The sequence below is a fragment of the Melospiza melodia genome, chromosome 1 (assembly GCF_035770615.1).
Source record: "Melospiza melodia melodia isolate bMelMel2 chromosome 1, bMelMel2.pri, whole genome shotgun sequence".
In the NCBI taxonomy this organism is placed as follows: domain Eukaryota; kingdom Metazoa; phylum Chordata; class Aves; order Passeriformes; family Passerellidae; genus Melospiza; species Melospiza melodia.
The window spans coordinates 42,143,441-42,157,812 of record NC_086194.1 but is presented as its reverse complement, the minus strand read 5'-3'; the positions used below and the strand labels follow the sequence as shown (position 1 = coordinate 42,157,812).

The 14,372-nt window shown below is 42.1% G+C and overlaps 1 protein-coding gene across 1 annotated transcript in view; it reads left to right on the top strand.

Moving 5' to 3' along the window:
* Positions 1-4,951: 4,951 nt before the first annotated feature.
* OSBPL10 (oxysterol binding protein like 10) overlaps positions 4,952-14,372 on the top strand; it is a 113,404-nt gene continuing 103,983 nt past the window's right edge. The window contains exon 1 of the mRNA XM_063155176.1: positions 4,952-5,247. Coding sequence (XP_063011246.1) covers positions 4,952-5,247 — 296 coding nt within the window. The remainder of the gene's footprint in view (positions 5,248-14,372) is intronic.

Below are 14,372 nucleotides of genomic sequence, written 5' to 3'. Positions count from 1 at the left end.
TTTGATCAAGTTTTGTTTCAACTGGTCTAACGTGCAAATTATAGAGCAGTGCACTGTAGCTGAGTAAACAAGCTGTGAGAGCCTAGCTGTGACAGCAGAAGCCTCAGCCCACATGCAATGCCTTGTGGTTGAGATATTAACCTGCAGGCAAGCCTGCCTCCCAGGCTCGATGTCCCTGGCAGTAAAGGTAGTTTGGGTGCTCTTTGCCACACCCTGTGTCTCTCTTGGCTGCTTCCCTCTTCACCAGCTTTGAGCTGAGTGAGGCTTAGATGGGTGGTTATGCTGGTGGATGAGAAGCTGCTGACAACAGGATGAAGTGTGGCAAAGCAGAATGTTTGGCATACATTGCAGGCTTACATGCACCATGGAGGGAGGAGAAGATGGATACTGGCTCAGCAAAGCTAAAGCTAAAGTTGGCAGACTGCAGAGTTAGCGGCTGTTTCTCTGTTCTCAAAATCGTCGGGTGAGAAGCCTGACCATCCAAGCTACTCTTGGATGATGTGGTGGTTAATTCTAAGCAAAGCAATTATATAAATGAGAATATTACAATTGTTGTACTGTGTTATTTAAAAGGTCTGATTAGAGTCACTGCTTCTTTTAAACCCTCAAACCCAGGAACCTATGACACTGACTCTAAGGACTGAAGGACATGCTGGTGCACACTGTTCCATCTGCGACATTCACTCCCTTCCACTTGCTGTGGACAATTGGGAAGCCTTAGTGACAGTAGGCTTGGTGCAGGTGTTACCATGGCATGAGATGAACTTCAGGGATAATGTCCCAGTCATTCTGGTGCTGACACCTATAGACAGCAGGGAAAGAACATTGATATGCCTTTACCATAAATATTGCCTACAGTTTAGTGACAGATGGACTTATCTCCAAAGCTGATGTGAAATGAAGCAGTGTCTCAGGAGGATTTTGTAGGGCAAGAAAGAAGAGATGGTACAGCTGAGCAAGCCTTGGGGCATTTCCATGGAATATATTCAATACTTGAATGTAGGCTGGGCAGAAATTGTTTCTGTAGACCATACAGCTAAATTCCTCCATACAATTGTGATGGTGGGAAGTTGTGTGGAAATTTGGTGGTGGAAGGAGATAAAAATAAACTGGAAAGTAATTTAAGAAAACGGTTTACTAGGAGAGTGTTAAAATGATAGAGAAACCCAAACCAATGTGTCCGGGAAACATAAGTTAGAAAATGGATTATGAGCTGACCTCATTCTAGAAGCTAAAACTGTAGTTTAGCAAAGGACAGAGAAAGGTCTCTGTTTTCTGATAAGAGCAAAAAGCACTGAATTTGTTGTCTTAATGGATGTTTTGCCTTCTAAAAGGTGGGATAAATAATGAGTTATTTTGATTCTTTTGGAGTCTTAATAAAAGAAGCAAAATTTTGGTTTGGTCAGAGAGTGAAAGTAATGTTTTAAAGGAGGACTGTAACATAGCAGCTGTGTTACCTTGGAAACAGTGTGAACCTTCATCATGCAGGTTGCATTAATAAATAGGTAATTAAGAATACTTGTAACAAAGCATACATCATGTGGTATTGCATCAGAATAAGTCAGTGTGTATTACTCTGAACTCTAGATCTACTGGGACAAACCATTAGCTAGTAAAATAAATACAGGTTCAGTAATTTTTAAGACCATTAATAACTTAAAGCAAATGAGGTTAGGAGCTCACTCATATCAAGATTGCTATAAAAGGTTGTCCAGCTCTGCTAGGCTGCAGTATGTACAAATTAGGAAAGGAAAGGGGATGAGAAGAATGACACATTCTTTTGCTTCAATGCCAAATAAAAGTCGCAAACCGTGTCAATGTTTGACTCAACCATACTGGTTGACCAAGAAGGAGGAATCCTTAGTACATGAAAAGCTATACAATAGGTTAAGCCAAAGGTCTTTCTAGTCCAGCATTTAGTTCCTTCCACAAGTAGGTGTTTAGAGAAAGCCCAAGAACAGGGGAGGGATTAATTAATCAATAATGTAAAAACAGTCTTTGAAGAGTCAGAAGTTTAGAGCCTTTCTGAACTTCAAATATACCCAAAATCCTTTGCTCAACCTTGTTAAAAGGTTTTTCAAGAACAATTGCTTTTTTAATCTTTCTAGATATTTAGCATCCAAACCCATCTCCATAAGAATGAGTTTCATGAGTAAATCATGTGAGAAAGTAGTTTCTTGTGCTTGTTTTAAACAAGCCCCCATAGTTCTTGTTTCATGAGAAACGGTGAAGAATAACTTCTGTTAACCTGAATATTATTTTATACATTGGTTGTTTATTTTTCAACTGAAAACCCTCCTCAGTGAGCTCTCTTCATATAAAAGCTGGGATTTACACTTTTCTCTTTCTACTCTGTCCTTTTTGAAAGAATATTATAAATGCAGGGTTGTATAGATACTGGCTGTACTGTGGATTTATATAGCAGCAAGCTGTTATTTCTGTTTTTCCTAATGAGCTTATCACAGCTGTTTGTTTGATTACCCTTGAACACTGACTGAGATGGAATTTTCAGAGGACTATTTAAAATGTCTCCAAGATCTCTTGCTTGAGAGGCTATAGCTAATTTATAGATCATCATGCCTGCATAGTAAAAGTTATTTTCTCACCATGTGCTTTACTTTGGCTGTTGGCAAGATTAAATTTCAGGTGCCATTTTATCAGTGATTTAGTTACTACTGTGATATCCTTCTGCTATTTTTTCACATTTGATTCTAGTTTTAACTATAAGAACAAATGAAGAGATTTTTATTTAATAAGATACTGAACAACACAGAAACCAACTCATAATAGTTGGGTTCCCAACCTACAAGAAGACTTCTTATATTACCACATCCCAGCACACCTTCCAGCAGCAGTGAACCATGTTTTATGATTTGGCAGAACTCTCTGGGGGCATAATATACTTACAGCCTGTTACCCCTTTTATTTCAGAAACTTCCTGATAAGTGCACCCTTGCTACTTGAATTTTATTGTACAGAAATGTATGGAGAGGCTTCTCTGTTCTTTTGTATGGTCACTTTTTTTTCCTGACGAATTTCTGCAGAATTGTGTTCCAATGAATTCTGTGGAAGGCAGAAAATATTACATTCATTACCTATAATGTAGAACACACACATGAAAGGTGTTGAAGTGGCTGATGTGGTGGCACAGTTTATTAAAACATTGTTCCACAATTTTGGCCCATCATTGGAACATTATGAAGACAAGTGAAGGGGTCTTATCTTTATCTCCACCAAGCAGGATCTGAGCTTGCCAAAGGAGCATTCCTTGTTCATTTAAATGTTTCCTAAAAACTCTGGTCATCAAAAGTAGAGTTGAGCCTAAGAATGAGGATTTTCACGTTTTGGTAATAGAGTTTCTTTCCATAGTGAACAATGATTTGGGAATTTTACATGAACATCTCAAGTAACAGATGCAGAAAAAATAGTTACTCTAAAATATATTATCTTCGAAAATAATTAAGTTCTTAATCTTTGTCTGTTTCGCAAGAGTTGAACGTTATATGTCCAACCCATGAAGTATTAAAATTCAAGTTTCCAGACTGCAGTGCCCTAGTATTTAACTACAACATGAGAAGTCTAACCACCCAAAATTCAGGATCAGGTTGCCCAACATTTCAGTTACCCAACCACAACACATATGGTAGGATTTTCCAGAGAGAAAACTGGGAGAATCTAAGTTAGGATCCCTCCTCTCTGTGCTGATTTATATGGGGAATGTACATATCTGACTGTGTGTGGATTTGGATAGTTTGAGTATCTTCTGAGGTGCAGAACAGAAGGCACATGTGATACTCTACACTCAAAATATCTCCAGTACAAAGGATTGTTAAAACTTTCCACAGGGTTGAAGAACAAAAGCTAGGGTTCAGTTTATACTTTGCAAGGACTCTCGAGTCTCCTCTACATTTCAGGTCTACAATTATAAACTGACAAGAAGAATAGTTACATCTCTGGTATGCTGGGAAGATACACATTGTAACATAACTGAGGCACTTGTCTAACGCAGCAAGGATGGCCGCAGAAGTGATTCGTGGGTCTGGGCTGACTGTACAGGAGCTGCTTAGCTTGTTATGGTGATATTGAGGTTACATCCTCTCCTTTCAGGAGGTGTGGACTTGTAGTATTTTTTTGTAAAGTCTGGATGAATGACATGACTCATGTGGTATGTTCATACTCACTGCCTGCTGTGGGTTGAGCAAGAATATTGTGTTCCTGAGTGCTGGGCACAGCACCCAGCTCACGAGTGCGGGCACGACCGTGCTGCTGGTGTACTGTACCCCGGACAGTCCCCTCCTCGGCGGTGTCGGGGCACGGCTTGTGCAAGCGTCAGGCGCACGCTGTGTGGCTCGGGCATCCCGCTGCCCGCCGCTGTCCCGGCGCACATCCCGCCGCTGCTCGGGTGAGTGCCTGTCATGTGGCGGGCGCGTCACGGGGGGCGCGGTGCGGCCGCCGGGGCCGGAGGCGGTCTCGGTGCGCGCTCTGCCCCCGCCACACGCGTGGGTCTGCACGCCCGCCCCACAGCCGGCCACCGCGTCCTTCGGGGTCGCTCCCCGTGTCGCACGGCGTGTGCGTGCGTGTGCCGGGCACCATGCAGTCCGTGTGCGTGCTGTGCCTCTCCCCGTTCGCCCTGTGCCTCCGCGTGTGCGTGTGCGGCCCCCGCCCCTGCGCGGCCCCCGCCGCAGCGGCGCCCTGCCCCCGGCTCGGGCGGGCGGGTCGCCCGGGGGGGCGGCGGGCGGGACCCCGCGGAGCCTCGGGGCACGGACCGCCGCCCAGCTCCCCGCAACGCCTGGCGAGGAGGAGGCGGCGCGGCGGTTCACTCGCCCGCCGCGGCCCAGCCCCTTCTCCCCCGGGCGCCGCCCCTCTCCGCGCCGCCTGTGAGTCAGGGCTTTGCCGGGCACGGGCGGCAGCCGGGGCCGGAGCGGACGGGCAGCCTCCGCCGCGGGGCTCCATGGAGAAAGCGGCGGGCGAAGGCGGCGGCAGCAACAGCAGCAGCCGCAGCAGCAGCCGCCCCACGTCGGCGGGCTCGTCCCCCTCGTCCTCCTCCGCCAGCCGCGGGCTCCCGGGCCGGGCGGCGGCCGCGGGCAGGCTGGATGGAGGCGGGGGCGGCGGCAGCAGCAGCCCCGGCTCGGCGGCGGCCAGCCCGGGGGGCGCGCAGGCGCCCGGCGGCGGCGGCAGGCGGCGGGAGCCGGTGCTGGAAGGGACGCTCAGCAAATACACGAACCTCCTGCAGGGCTGGCAGAGCAGGTAAAGCGCCGGGCCGGCCCCCGGCGGCGCTGCGGGGCCGCGTCCTCGCCCCCGGCAGCCCCCAAGATGGTGCCCGGGCAACCGGCGCTGCCGCCCGAGCCGACCCCAACCCTCGCCGGCCGCCGCGTCCCGAGGCCGGGCTCCGCTCCCCTCTGCGCCCGCTCTCCTTCCTTTTGCTGGACTTGTTTATTTCCCCGGCCGAGTTTGGCATCGCGGCGGGCGGGGACGTGGCCCGGCGCAGGGTCGGAGCGCTGGCCCCCGGCGCGGCCGCCGCAGGTGCGGGCGGGGGCAGGGGAGGGCTGAGGCTGCACATACTGCTGTCCCTGCATGACAGGGCTCCGCTTTTAAGCTCCTTTTTCTGTCAACGTTAGTATCCATCTCCTGTGAAGTTAGCTTGGATAACTCAAGAATGAAAAACTGAGAGCCTCCCAAAATAAAGGGGGAAGATGTCATGCTTGTGATTATTACTATTGTTTTTGTCGCTATGAGGTGGGGCAGCGGAAACAGTTACCTTTGCTTTCAATAAAATAACTTCTGTTGCTATGTCCTACCTGTTTGACAAGCCCTAATTTATGCTGATATGGTGACAGGCCCAGGTCCTGCAATTTGTTGGGTGTGGACAGGCTGACTTGCATATGTGGAAGTCCCGAGGAGGGTCTGGTTTTGGTCTAGTTGTAGTGTAAAATTTTTACAGAGTTGGAGCCAGACTGTGGAGTTAATAGGGCTGTGTTGGGATCTGTTGAAAGCCAAAGAGATTTCCTGTGATGTTTCACTTTTTGTTGTTTAACTTTGTCATCTTAATGGATGGACAAAGATGGGTGTCCTAAACGCAACTTCTCAATATAAAGCAACACTGTGGTGATTTTAAAGAGAAGATGCTATAGAGAGAACAAGTATTGACTAGTTATAAAGCTCTGTACAGACCTTTCAGGAAACAAACAAAAAGACTAAAACCTGCTGTTGCTTATATTAGGTGATCACAAGCAATAAGAATGTGGGAATGTCTGGGATCTTGATGTTCTGACAGTAAATTTAAAGCATTTATAAGTGACAGAGTTGCATAAATGCCAGTGATGCTCTGGTGCTGAATCGTGTGTGGCTAAATCAGTGCTATGACTACTGCATCTGTACTTCCTGGAGAATTTCAGGAGCTGGTCTAATTCCACACACTGGAGGCCATGCGTAGGTGTATCAGCTATAAACTAAAAAGCTTGGTATGAACTGGAGACCTGCATTTCCATTAAGCTTGCCTGCTTCAGCAGAGACATAGACATAGGCCTTTTTTGCTGTCATTTGGTTACTGTAGTTCTGTTCTAGATGCACATTAGACTTTTATCTATTTGTTGGTTTATATGGTCCTCCTGTATTTTTGTTTAAGAAACAAACACATTTTGATACCTAAAATGTAGGACTGAAATCCATGATGCAAAATTTAAAGCTTTCTTACCCCCTTTTTTCCCCTGGCACTTCCATCTCTTTTTATAGAGACAGTAGCTTCTTTTACTGTGTGTGATTTTAAGGGTTGTCATCTGAAATTGCAAAAGATAGGTAATTGCTCATAAATCTTTGGGTCTAAAGCTGCCTGTTTTTTGTATTTGGAAACATTAAATATTTGATAAGGCTAATAGCTGGAAATAGTGTGCATAATCTGTGCATGCCCAAGAAATTTTACCTGAAAGCATGATGGAAAAAAGACAAATGTCACTTAAACAGTTCTACCACAGCACTTGGAAATTAATGATAGTTTACTTCCAGCAGTCTTTTTAAATACTGCTTTATTGTGCTTTGTCAATTGCCAGTTTTATTTTCTATAAGTCTGGCTTTTGGAGCAAGTGGTTTATCATGAGACAGCTTTTAGGATAAGTAACTTTTTTAGTTTGCTCACTCAGTCTATTCTGTTGATACGTGTCGCTGTGGTTTGGGATTTGGAATCTGATACAAGTTCTAAACAGATCAGTTGAAACTTGAGGCTCACAGAAGTTGATCTTGTTATATAATGTTCAATAAATGAATAGTGATCCATGGTTTTGAGCATGGTTGTCCTTTTGGCCTTCTGTTATTCCATTTGTTATGGAATGTGTTTACTGTGAATTGGAGCTCATTCTGTAACAGTCTGTAGCTGGCACTTGGAGCGTGTTTGTTAGCAGACAAATTAGTTTTGCATTTACTTCATTTGAAAAAACACAAGATTGTTCAACTGCATGATCAATACAACCAGATGGCATGAACATAAATAAAATGGGAAAATAAAGTGAAAACTGACAGAGTTCACTTATTGTGGATTTGGAATGTTCTTCTTTAAAGCTCCTTATCCATTAGCCTGAATAATTTAAATGTAGTTAATGTTAGCTCTTGCCGTGTGCTATTGAAGTTGAAAGGCTTTCCCAGGTTATCCAACACTTAGTGTGTAGAGTAGCCTTTACAAGTCTGAAGCAATTACTGTAATTTGAATTATAATAAAGTAGTGTCACTTCTGAATAAATGTTCCTTTAGCAGGCATATGCAAGATAATCTGGTTGTGGATGAGGGAACTGCATATGATTACTGAAGCATAGCGCTTCATTTATAAGTATTAACTGAAGTAATTGAAGGCCTCAGAATCAGTCAATCTGGATAGCTGCATTACTTCTTATTTTGAGAATTTCCAAGTGTTTATTGTTTTTTACTTAAGAAATACATTTGTTCTGCTCTAGCAGATCAGGAACAACCTGATCTGGAAATTAGTGAGTCGATTCCTCACCTTTATGACAAACAGAAGGAAACGGTGTTTTTTGTTTCATTGTTTTGAGGCAGTTTGTTGTGTGAGAAAGGTGTCAAGGGGCCTGGGCGTTTGCCGTGTCTCCACTTGAGTCTGTAACTTTCTGTGGGTTTATTCAGGTATGGATACAGGGAATGGAGCTTAATCTGAAAGAGGTTCTTTGACATAAGAACACTTGTGTCTGGTCTGAGACAGTAGGGCATCTGGCTGTCTTTACTATGAAATTACAAGTAATTGTGTTCTCAATTGAAGTACTGTTACAGATAATTTCTATTGGGATTTGCTTGTTACATGTGTATGGGAGGGTAGAGCTTGTATTTTAAGCAGGAGTTATGTCGATTTGATGGACAAATATGTCTCTGTAGTGTCATCTCATATCATGCAAGACCTATTTTTCATAAATTAATTTGAAATTGTTGAAATACTTATTGCTTGTGATGTTACTGTCCTGTCTTTTGAGTAGACTGGCAAAATGTAAAAAATCTTAAAACCCCCATTTGCGAAGGTAACGGGAAATTCACGGTGTCTGCATCCCCCTCTCCGCTTTTTCCCTAAAAATACTTTGTGCTTGCACTTGTAGGGTTTTATCCTGCAAGCGTGTATAAAGTCCTGGGTCATCTGCATTTGGGCTGGGACTTAAATCTGGGTTTGTAACAACAATAAATGGAGCCCTGGCTGATGGGTGTTGTCCCTTTTTGGAGCTGAACTGCTTTGTGTAAGTTGCTCTGTAGCCCAGGTGTTTTTTTAGACATTATTTTGGCCTACTCCTGTTTCCTCTCTCAGTTGGGAAATGTATCGTGTTACCAGCCTGCATGAATCATGCCTGATTTCTTGTGCTTGGGCAGACTTCTTTTGGGGATTAGCTGCATTCCCTGTAGGTCAACAAAAAGTGTACTTTGGGGCAGTCTGGGGATTTTTTGCACTCAGGATCTTTATCAGGCTCTCCAGTGCAGTGGTGTAATCTCTTTTCTTGTGTAGTTGCACAGAGCAGTTGCAGTTTGACTCCTGCCGCAAGAGAAAAACCCTTTCTTACTACCAGTGTCCCAAGCAGGAGGTAGCTATCAGAGTTTAGTGCCACTCTAAGAGCTGATTTCACTGGCTCCCAGAGCTTGTGCTGCTCTGACTGCAACTCTTATGGGAGAGATTTTTACACGTGCTGACAAAATGTGTCAACAGTGTATTGTGCTGTAGCACAAAAATCTGTGTGGAACATTTTTATTACTATTATTTTTAGAAATTTATATGTATATTCTGGAAAAATAGATTGCGACCTAGAAGAATTGACAAAGGTATCTTCAAACATAGTAATAACCTCCCTCTCCCTCTTTCTGAATCAGCTAACTAGTCTTTCACAGGGTTTTGTGATTGACACATCTGCTTGTGGAGTTTTGGGGTAGTTAGCACATCTGGTATCCTTAATATTCTTCAGTATAGTATATATTATATATAATACTAATATTGTATTCTTCAATGGTAGTCAAGTTGTTTGAGCAATGAATTGGGGCATTTTTCCAGTATAAAAAAACAGTATATGGTTACTGAACAATCTATATGACTGTGGTAGACCTGTATAGCTGCTGAGGGGGAAATCTGTCCTAGAGAAATAAACTGGGTTTTTTTAGTATAAAAATAAGCCACACTCCTAATAAGCCATTTTAGCCATATTAAATAGCCTAACAGTAGACTGTATCTGAGAAGGAGAAAATAGCCACACAATTAATTTAATGTTTGTGAAGTTTGCTGAAATGGGAATTTTTTGTGTTCTTACTGCAATTAGATTAACACCAGTTCCTCTACTGCGTATTTTTTCATCTTAGTGTGATTCTGTGCATGTCTATCCAGGGCTTTGTGTAGTGTTGTAACACCCTCCAGGATTTATTTGCAGAGTCTGTGAACAGGCAGACTCCCTTTTAAGGAGCTGGAGATACAATATATTCTGTTTCTTCTATTGTTCTGCATCTCCTGCTTGAATTTTGGAGCCTTGCTTATAATTTGTTAGCAATTGTGTAAACTTTAAAATTGTCAAGGTGTTTTTATCCTATAGTGCTAACATTTTATTAAAAATTTTACTTGCAAAATAGATTTTACTGGAGACTGTGTTGTCCCTTCATTTGTAGGCTCTCTTTGTAGAAGGAGGCAATGTGAAAAGAAAGAAATCTACTTAAACCCTACTTATTTTAGTTCTCTGGAGCAAATGATGTTTCCTGTGCTAAACACTCAGTAGCTGCATATTTTACAATATTTAAATCAAGATGTATGCCATTAGTCTTAAATAAACTTGGCATTTAAAATGCCAAAAAGTCAGTTATTAGTAAATTCTATTTTGGATTAAGGCACTAATCTGTTTTCTTAATCCTAAAATCTATGTAGCAAAAATAATCACATTGAAATGTAGCCTTTCTTTTTTCTTCCTCTCCTTCTTTCACTTTTTGCTGCTGGAACTTTTCCCCCTTAAGGATCATTAATGCTCGCTTAAAAAACAAATGAAATGAAAAAGAAATAAATAAGCCTTTTAAAATGTATATCCCTAGTTTCTTTGTAGGAAGATTTAAGTTAAGGTGTACCTTCTCTTTGTTTAGTTACTGGCTGATTAAACCTAACTGGTTTAATGACAGGCTGGTTGATTAGTTTGAATAGCTTTTGCTGTTGCCTCTAAACCATCTCTGTTGGGAGAATGGAGAAGGCATTTCCAGCAGCAACGTCAGAGAAAGAATTTTAACAAGGTAAGAGAGAGGCTGAGAAATCCATCGTTCTCTGCCCTTCAGTAGTGCTTGCAGGGAACATTTGGAAGAAGGCAACTTGGAACCTCAGGCTAGAATTGAAAAGGAGGGCCTTGTGGTTAAGGAATTGGTTTGCATTGAGGGGGTGTGGATTCTGGTTGGAGAACTGCCATGGACATTTCTCTTGTCCCCAGGCAGGTAACCCAAGCTCTTTGTTCCTCAGCTGCTTGTATCACATGGTGCTGGGGCTGCTTATGCCTGTGCAGAGGATAAATTCATATCATGGATAAGAACCTAATGCAGAAGATGCTTGACGATAATGTAGGAAAAGTCTGTTTGAAACAGATGAGACTCGGGCATTTTCACTCAGGCAGTATATTTGGGATTTGTGAGTGCTCTTCAGAGCTGAGCAGCAGTCTCCTACCAGAGGGAATGAAGTGACAGTCTAAATAGAGTGTGGTCTTCCTTTCACCCAGATGTCACACTTAGCTCTCAGGCAGTGCAGAGAGGTGGCAGTTGGCACTGGCACTGAAGCAGGCACTTGCCCTTCTCTGGGTTTTGTTATCACTGGCTCATTTTGCTGCTAGCTTTTTTCAGTGGTGATTTCTGTGCTTAGCAAGGCAATGATAAGTGTGGTTAGAGGGAGCACACATGCACTTGCTGGCTCATTTATAAAGCCCCACCGATTTATGAATATGGATTTTGTTAATGTAGGAGAAGTGACAGTAGGTTAAACTAAGTAATGTGCCTGGAATAACTTTATGAGTATATAAGTATTCAAAAGTTTTCCCCAGTCATTTTATATTTGAAACCAGTTGTTCAGTAAGAGTCTATTTGGTCCTTAGATTCACTTAATACTCTTTGTTCTTTATTATATATTTAAAAGACTGAACTTTCTAAGTGAAAAAGTTGCTAAAAATTGCCATGATAATGGCTATTTAATGTACAACTATATTTGTTAAATATGTATTATAATGAATGATGAAACAAAAATAGTGAACTTGGTTCATTGAAAAATGCAGTTTGTTTCCATGTAATAAACTAATGCAACTGTTTTTACAAGTATCTTGACACTATGCTTTAGATCTTGGAGGGTTTTGTGGATATCTTCCTGAGATGTTTGATTACTTTTTGGAATGCAATCCAGAGAGACAAAGTTTGCTTAGTACTTAACTGTTGCATATAAAAGCATTGCTTTAAATGCTGTCTAAATGCTGTTGCTATCTGTCCAAGATAGCATTTAATTTGTAGGTAATTTAAAGCTGAAGGTAGAGATTCTTTACTACTCAGTTGTATAGCACAAGCCATAGTATTTGCCATGGTTTCTGTTGCATCTAGGCTTGTGTTTCTCTTTGGATATTGATCTGAGGATTTATCTTCTGGTGATAAAGGAGGATTCGTCATCACAGCCATGGGAACAATTAGCCCAGAGTTAATTACTACTTACACACTAAGTACAACAGGCAGTTTTTTATCAGCCTTTAACTCTTCACTGAAGCTCATGATGCTGGACTGAAGATACCTTGTATCATATTTGGGCTCTACATTCATTATTTTTGGGCAGACTAAGTGGTTATCTTTTGTCTGAGTTTGGAGTATGTAGACCAATGGAGGTTTCTTGCTGCTCTTCCAGTCACTCGGTTACAGTCCCAGTCACAAGTCAGCTCTCCCAGTAACTGCAGTAATTTATGATAGGTCCTGATGGTTATTCAGTGTTTCAAAGTTTTTTTTTATGTGGGACACCAGAACTGTGTACGCATTCAGTTGTAGTTGCACTTGGGATCAAATACAAGGATAATGCATTCTGTTTTCTCCAACTCAATATTTATTCCCTGCTTAAAAAGTTCAAGGACCATTAGCTTTTTTGATCTTTGTTGGTTATTTTTTAAAAATTAGGTGGTTAGTTTTGCCTCTTAAGTTTTATTGTTAGTCTGATTACAGGCAACACTGAGACCTCATGTTCCCTGGTGCTGCTTGGGTTCTCCTGACAGATATCTCCATACCCACACTCTTGCTATTTTCTATTTACTGAAGCTGCAGCATCCTGGTGCTTGTTATGCCATTTTCTCCTGGTATCCAGTACACTACTTGATCCAGGAACATATGGTATAGTACTACCCAAGTGAGTGCCAGAAGTGTCAGAATGATGGGTAGCACTTCACCGCCCTTTTTTTGTTTGTCTGGGAAGGTGTTGGGGAGGATTGCTGTGGGAGCTGTCAACCTGCAGACTGCTCTCTCCACAGTTAGCATGTCTTTGCGTATCCCCAGTGATCTTTCTTGGGCTTTCTCATGGTGCATGCAGGCCCTGTTTTTTGAGGGGGGAAAATAGCAGTTAATATTTGTTTAGGAAGACAATAATTTTAAAATAGAGTTGAGGAAAGTTATTATTAGTTGGAAGAATTATTTGACCGAAATAATCAGTAGGTTTTCCTTACCCTGAATTTTTATGAGTCATTTCTTTTCCAGGTGAATCCTGTATCTTGTAATTATGACTTTTTTTGTCACTAGATATATAATTTTATTTTGACAGTATTGGAAAGCATGATGTTGGCTGATGATAGCCTATTTTCATATCATCAGCAATCTTTATGGAAATTTTTCCTCCCATGTAGGTCATTGCTAAGCACTCCAAAGCCAAGTACTGATTGCCAGAATACCCTATTAGAAATACATTCACTCAAATAACCTCATTTAGTTATATTTTGAGGCTAACTCCCATCTTTTAACTGTTTTTAAGTGCATTTAATGTGTAATTTTCCGTGGTTTGGGTGTTTGCCCATTGTTTTTGATGAAGAGCATCTGGATGCACCAAGTATTGATGAACCTTAACCTTTTTTTGTCATTCACTACATGCGTGGTGTAACCTAACAGTTTTGTTGGTGGTGTTTTTTTGTTAAAATTGCAGTGAGATGTGGAGTATGAGTCTTCAAAATAAAAGACAGGGATGTGTAGTACTAATTGCTAAATGCTTGGTGCTTGTTTAGGACCTTCCTGCAGGCTAAGTGTGGTTGCTGTTGGGTATCAGCATTTGTAGGTTCCTGAAGAAGTACTTGACTGAAAAGATCTTAGGCTGTCAGTTGGGTGGTTCTAAGTTGAAATATCTAAATTACTATTTTTTATTGTGGTTTTCAGTAAGTTACTACTACAAGTTCATGTATCAAGTACATATTTCTCAGTGACTGAGGAAATGGCTTTTTTCAACTGCACAGCCTTTCAGGGGTTATCTGTTACAGGGCTAAGGGCTGTGCCTTGTATAGTGTGCCTCCAGTCTGGTTTACAAGATTTTTTATGCAATAAATTGATGTTTATTTGATTTGCTTGAGAATGGACTTGACACACAGTCAAGAATAGTGGTGAGGCAGGAAGTACATAAATGTAGGGTGGGGCTGTGTGTTGATAGAGCTTCAGTGTTTATCTTACATTCAGAATTGTGAACCACACTCCACTTGCAGCTGCGTTGGATGCTACATCTTTCATTGAGGTGGGCCACACACTCTGTGAGAAAATCTGCACTCTGCAGTCAGAGTAGTGTTTTTAACCTCAGCTGGAGAAAGGTGTGTGTGTTTTTCCAGCCTTGGAATATGGAGGAACTCTTCCCAATAAAAGAAGACTTGTTTAAGCAAATGCAGGCAAGACCAGGCATTCTG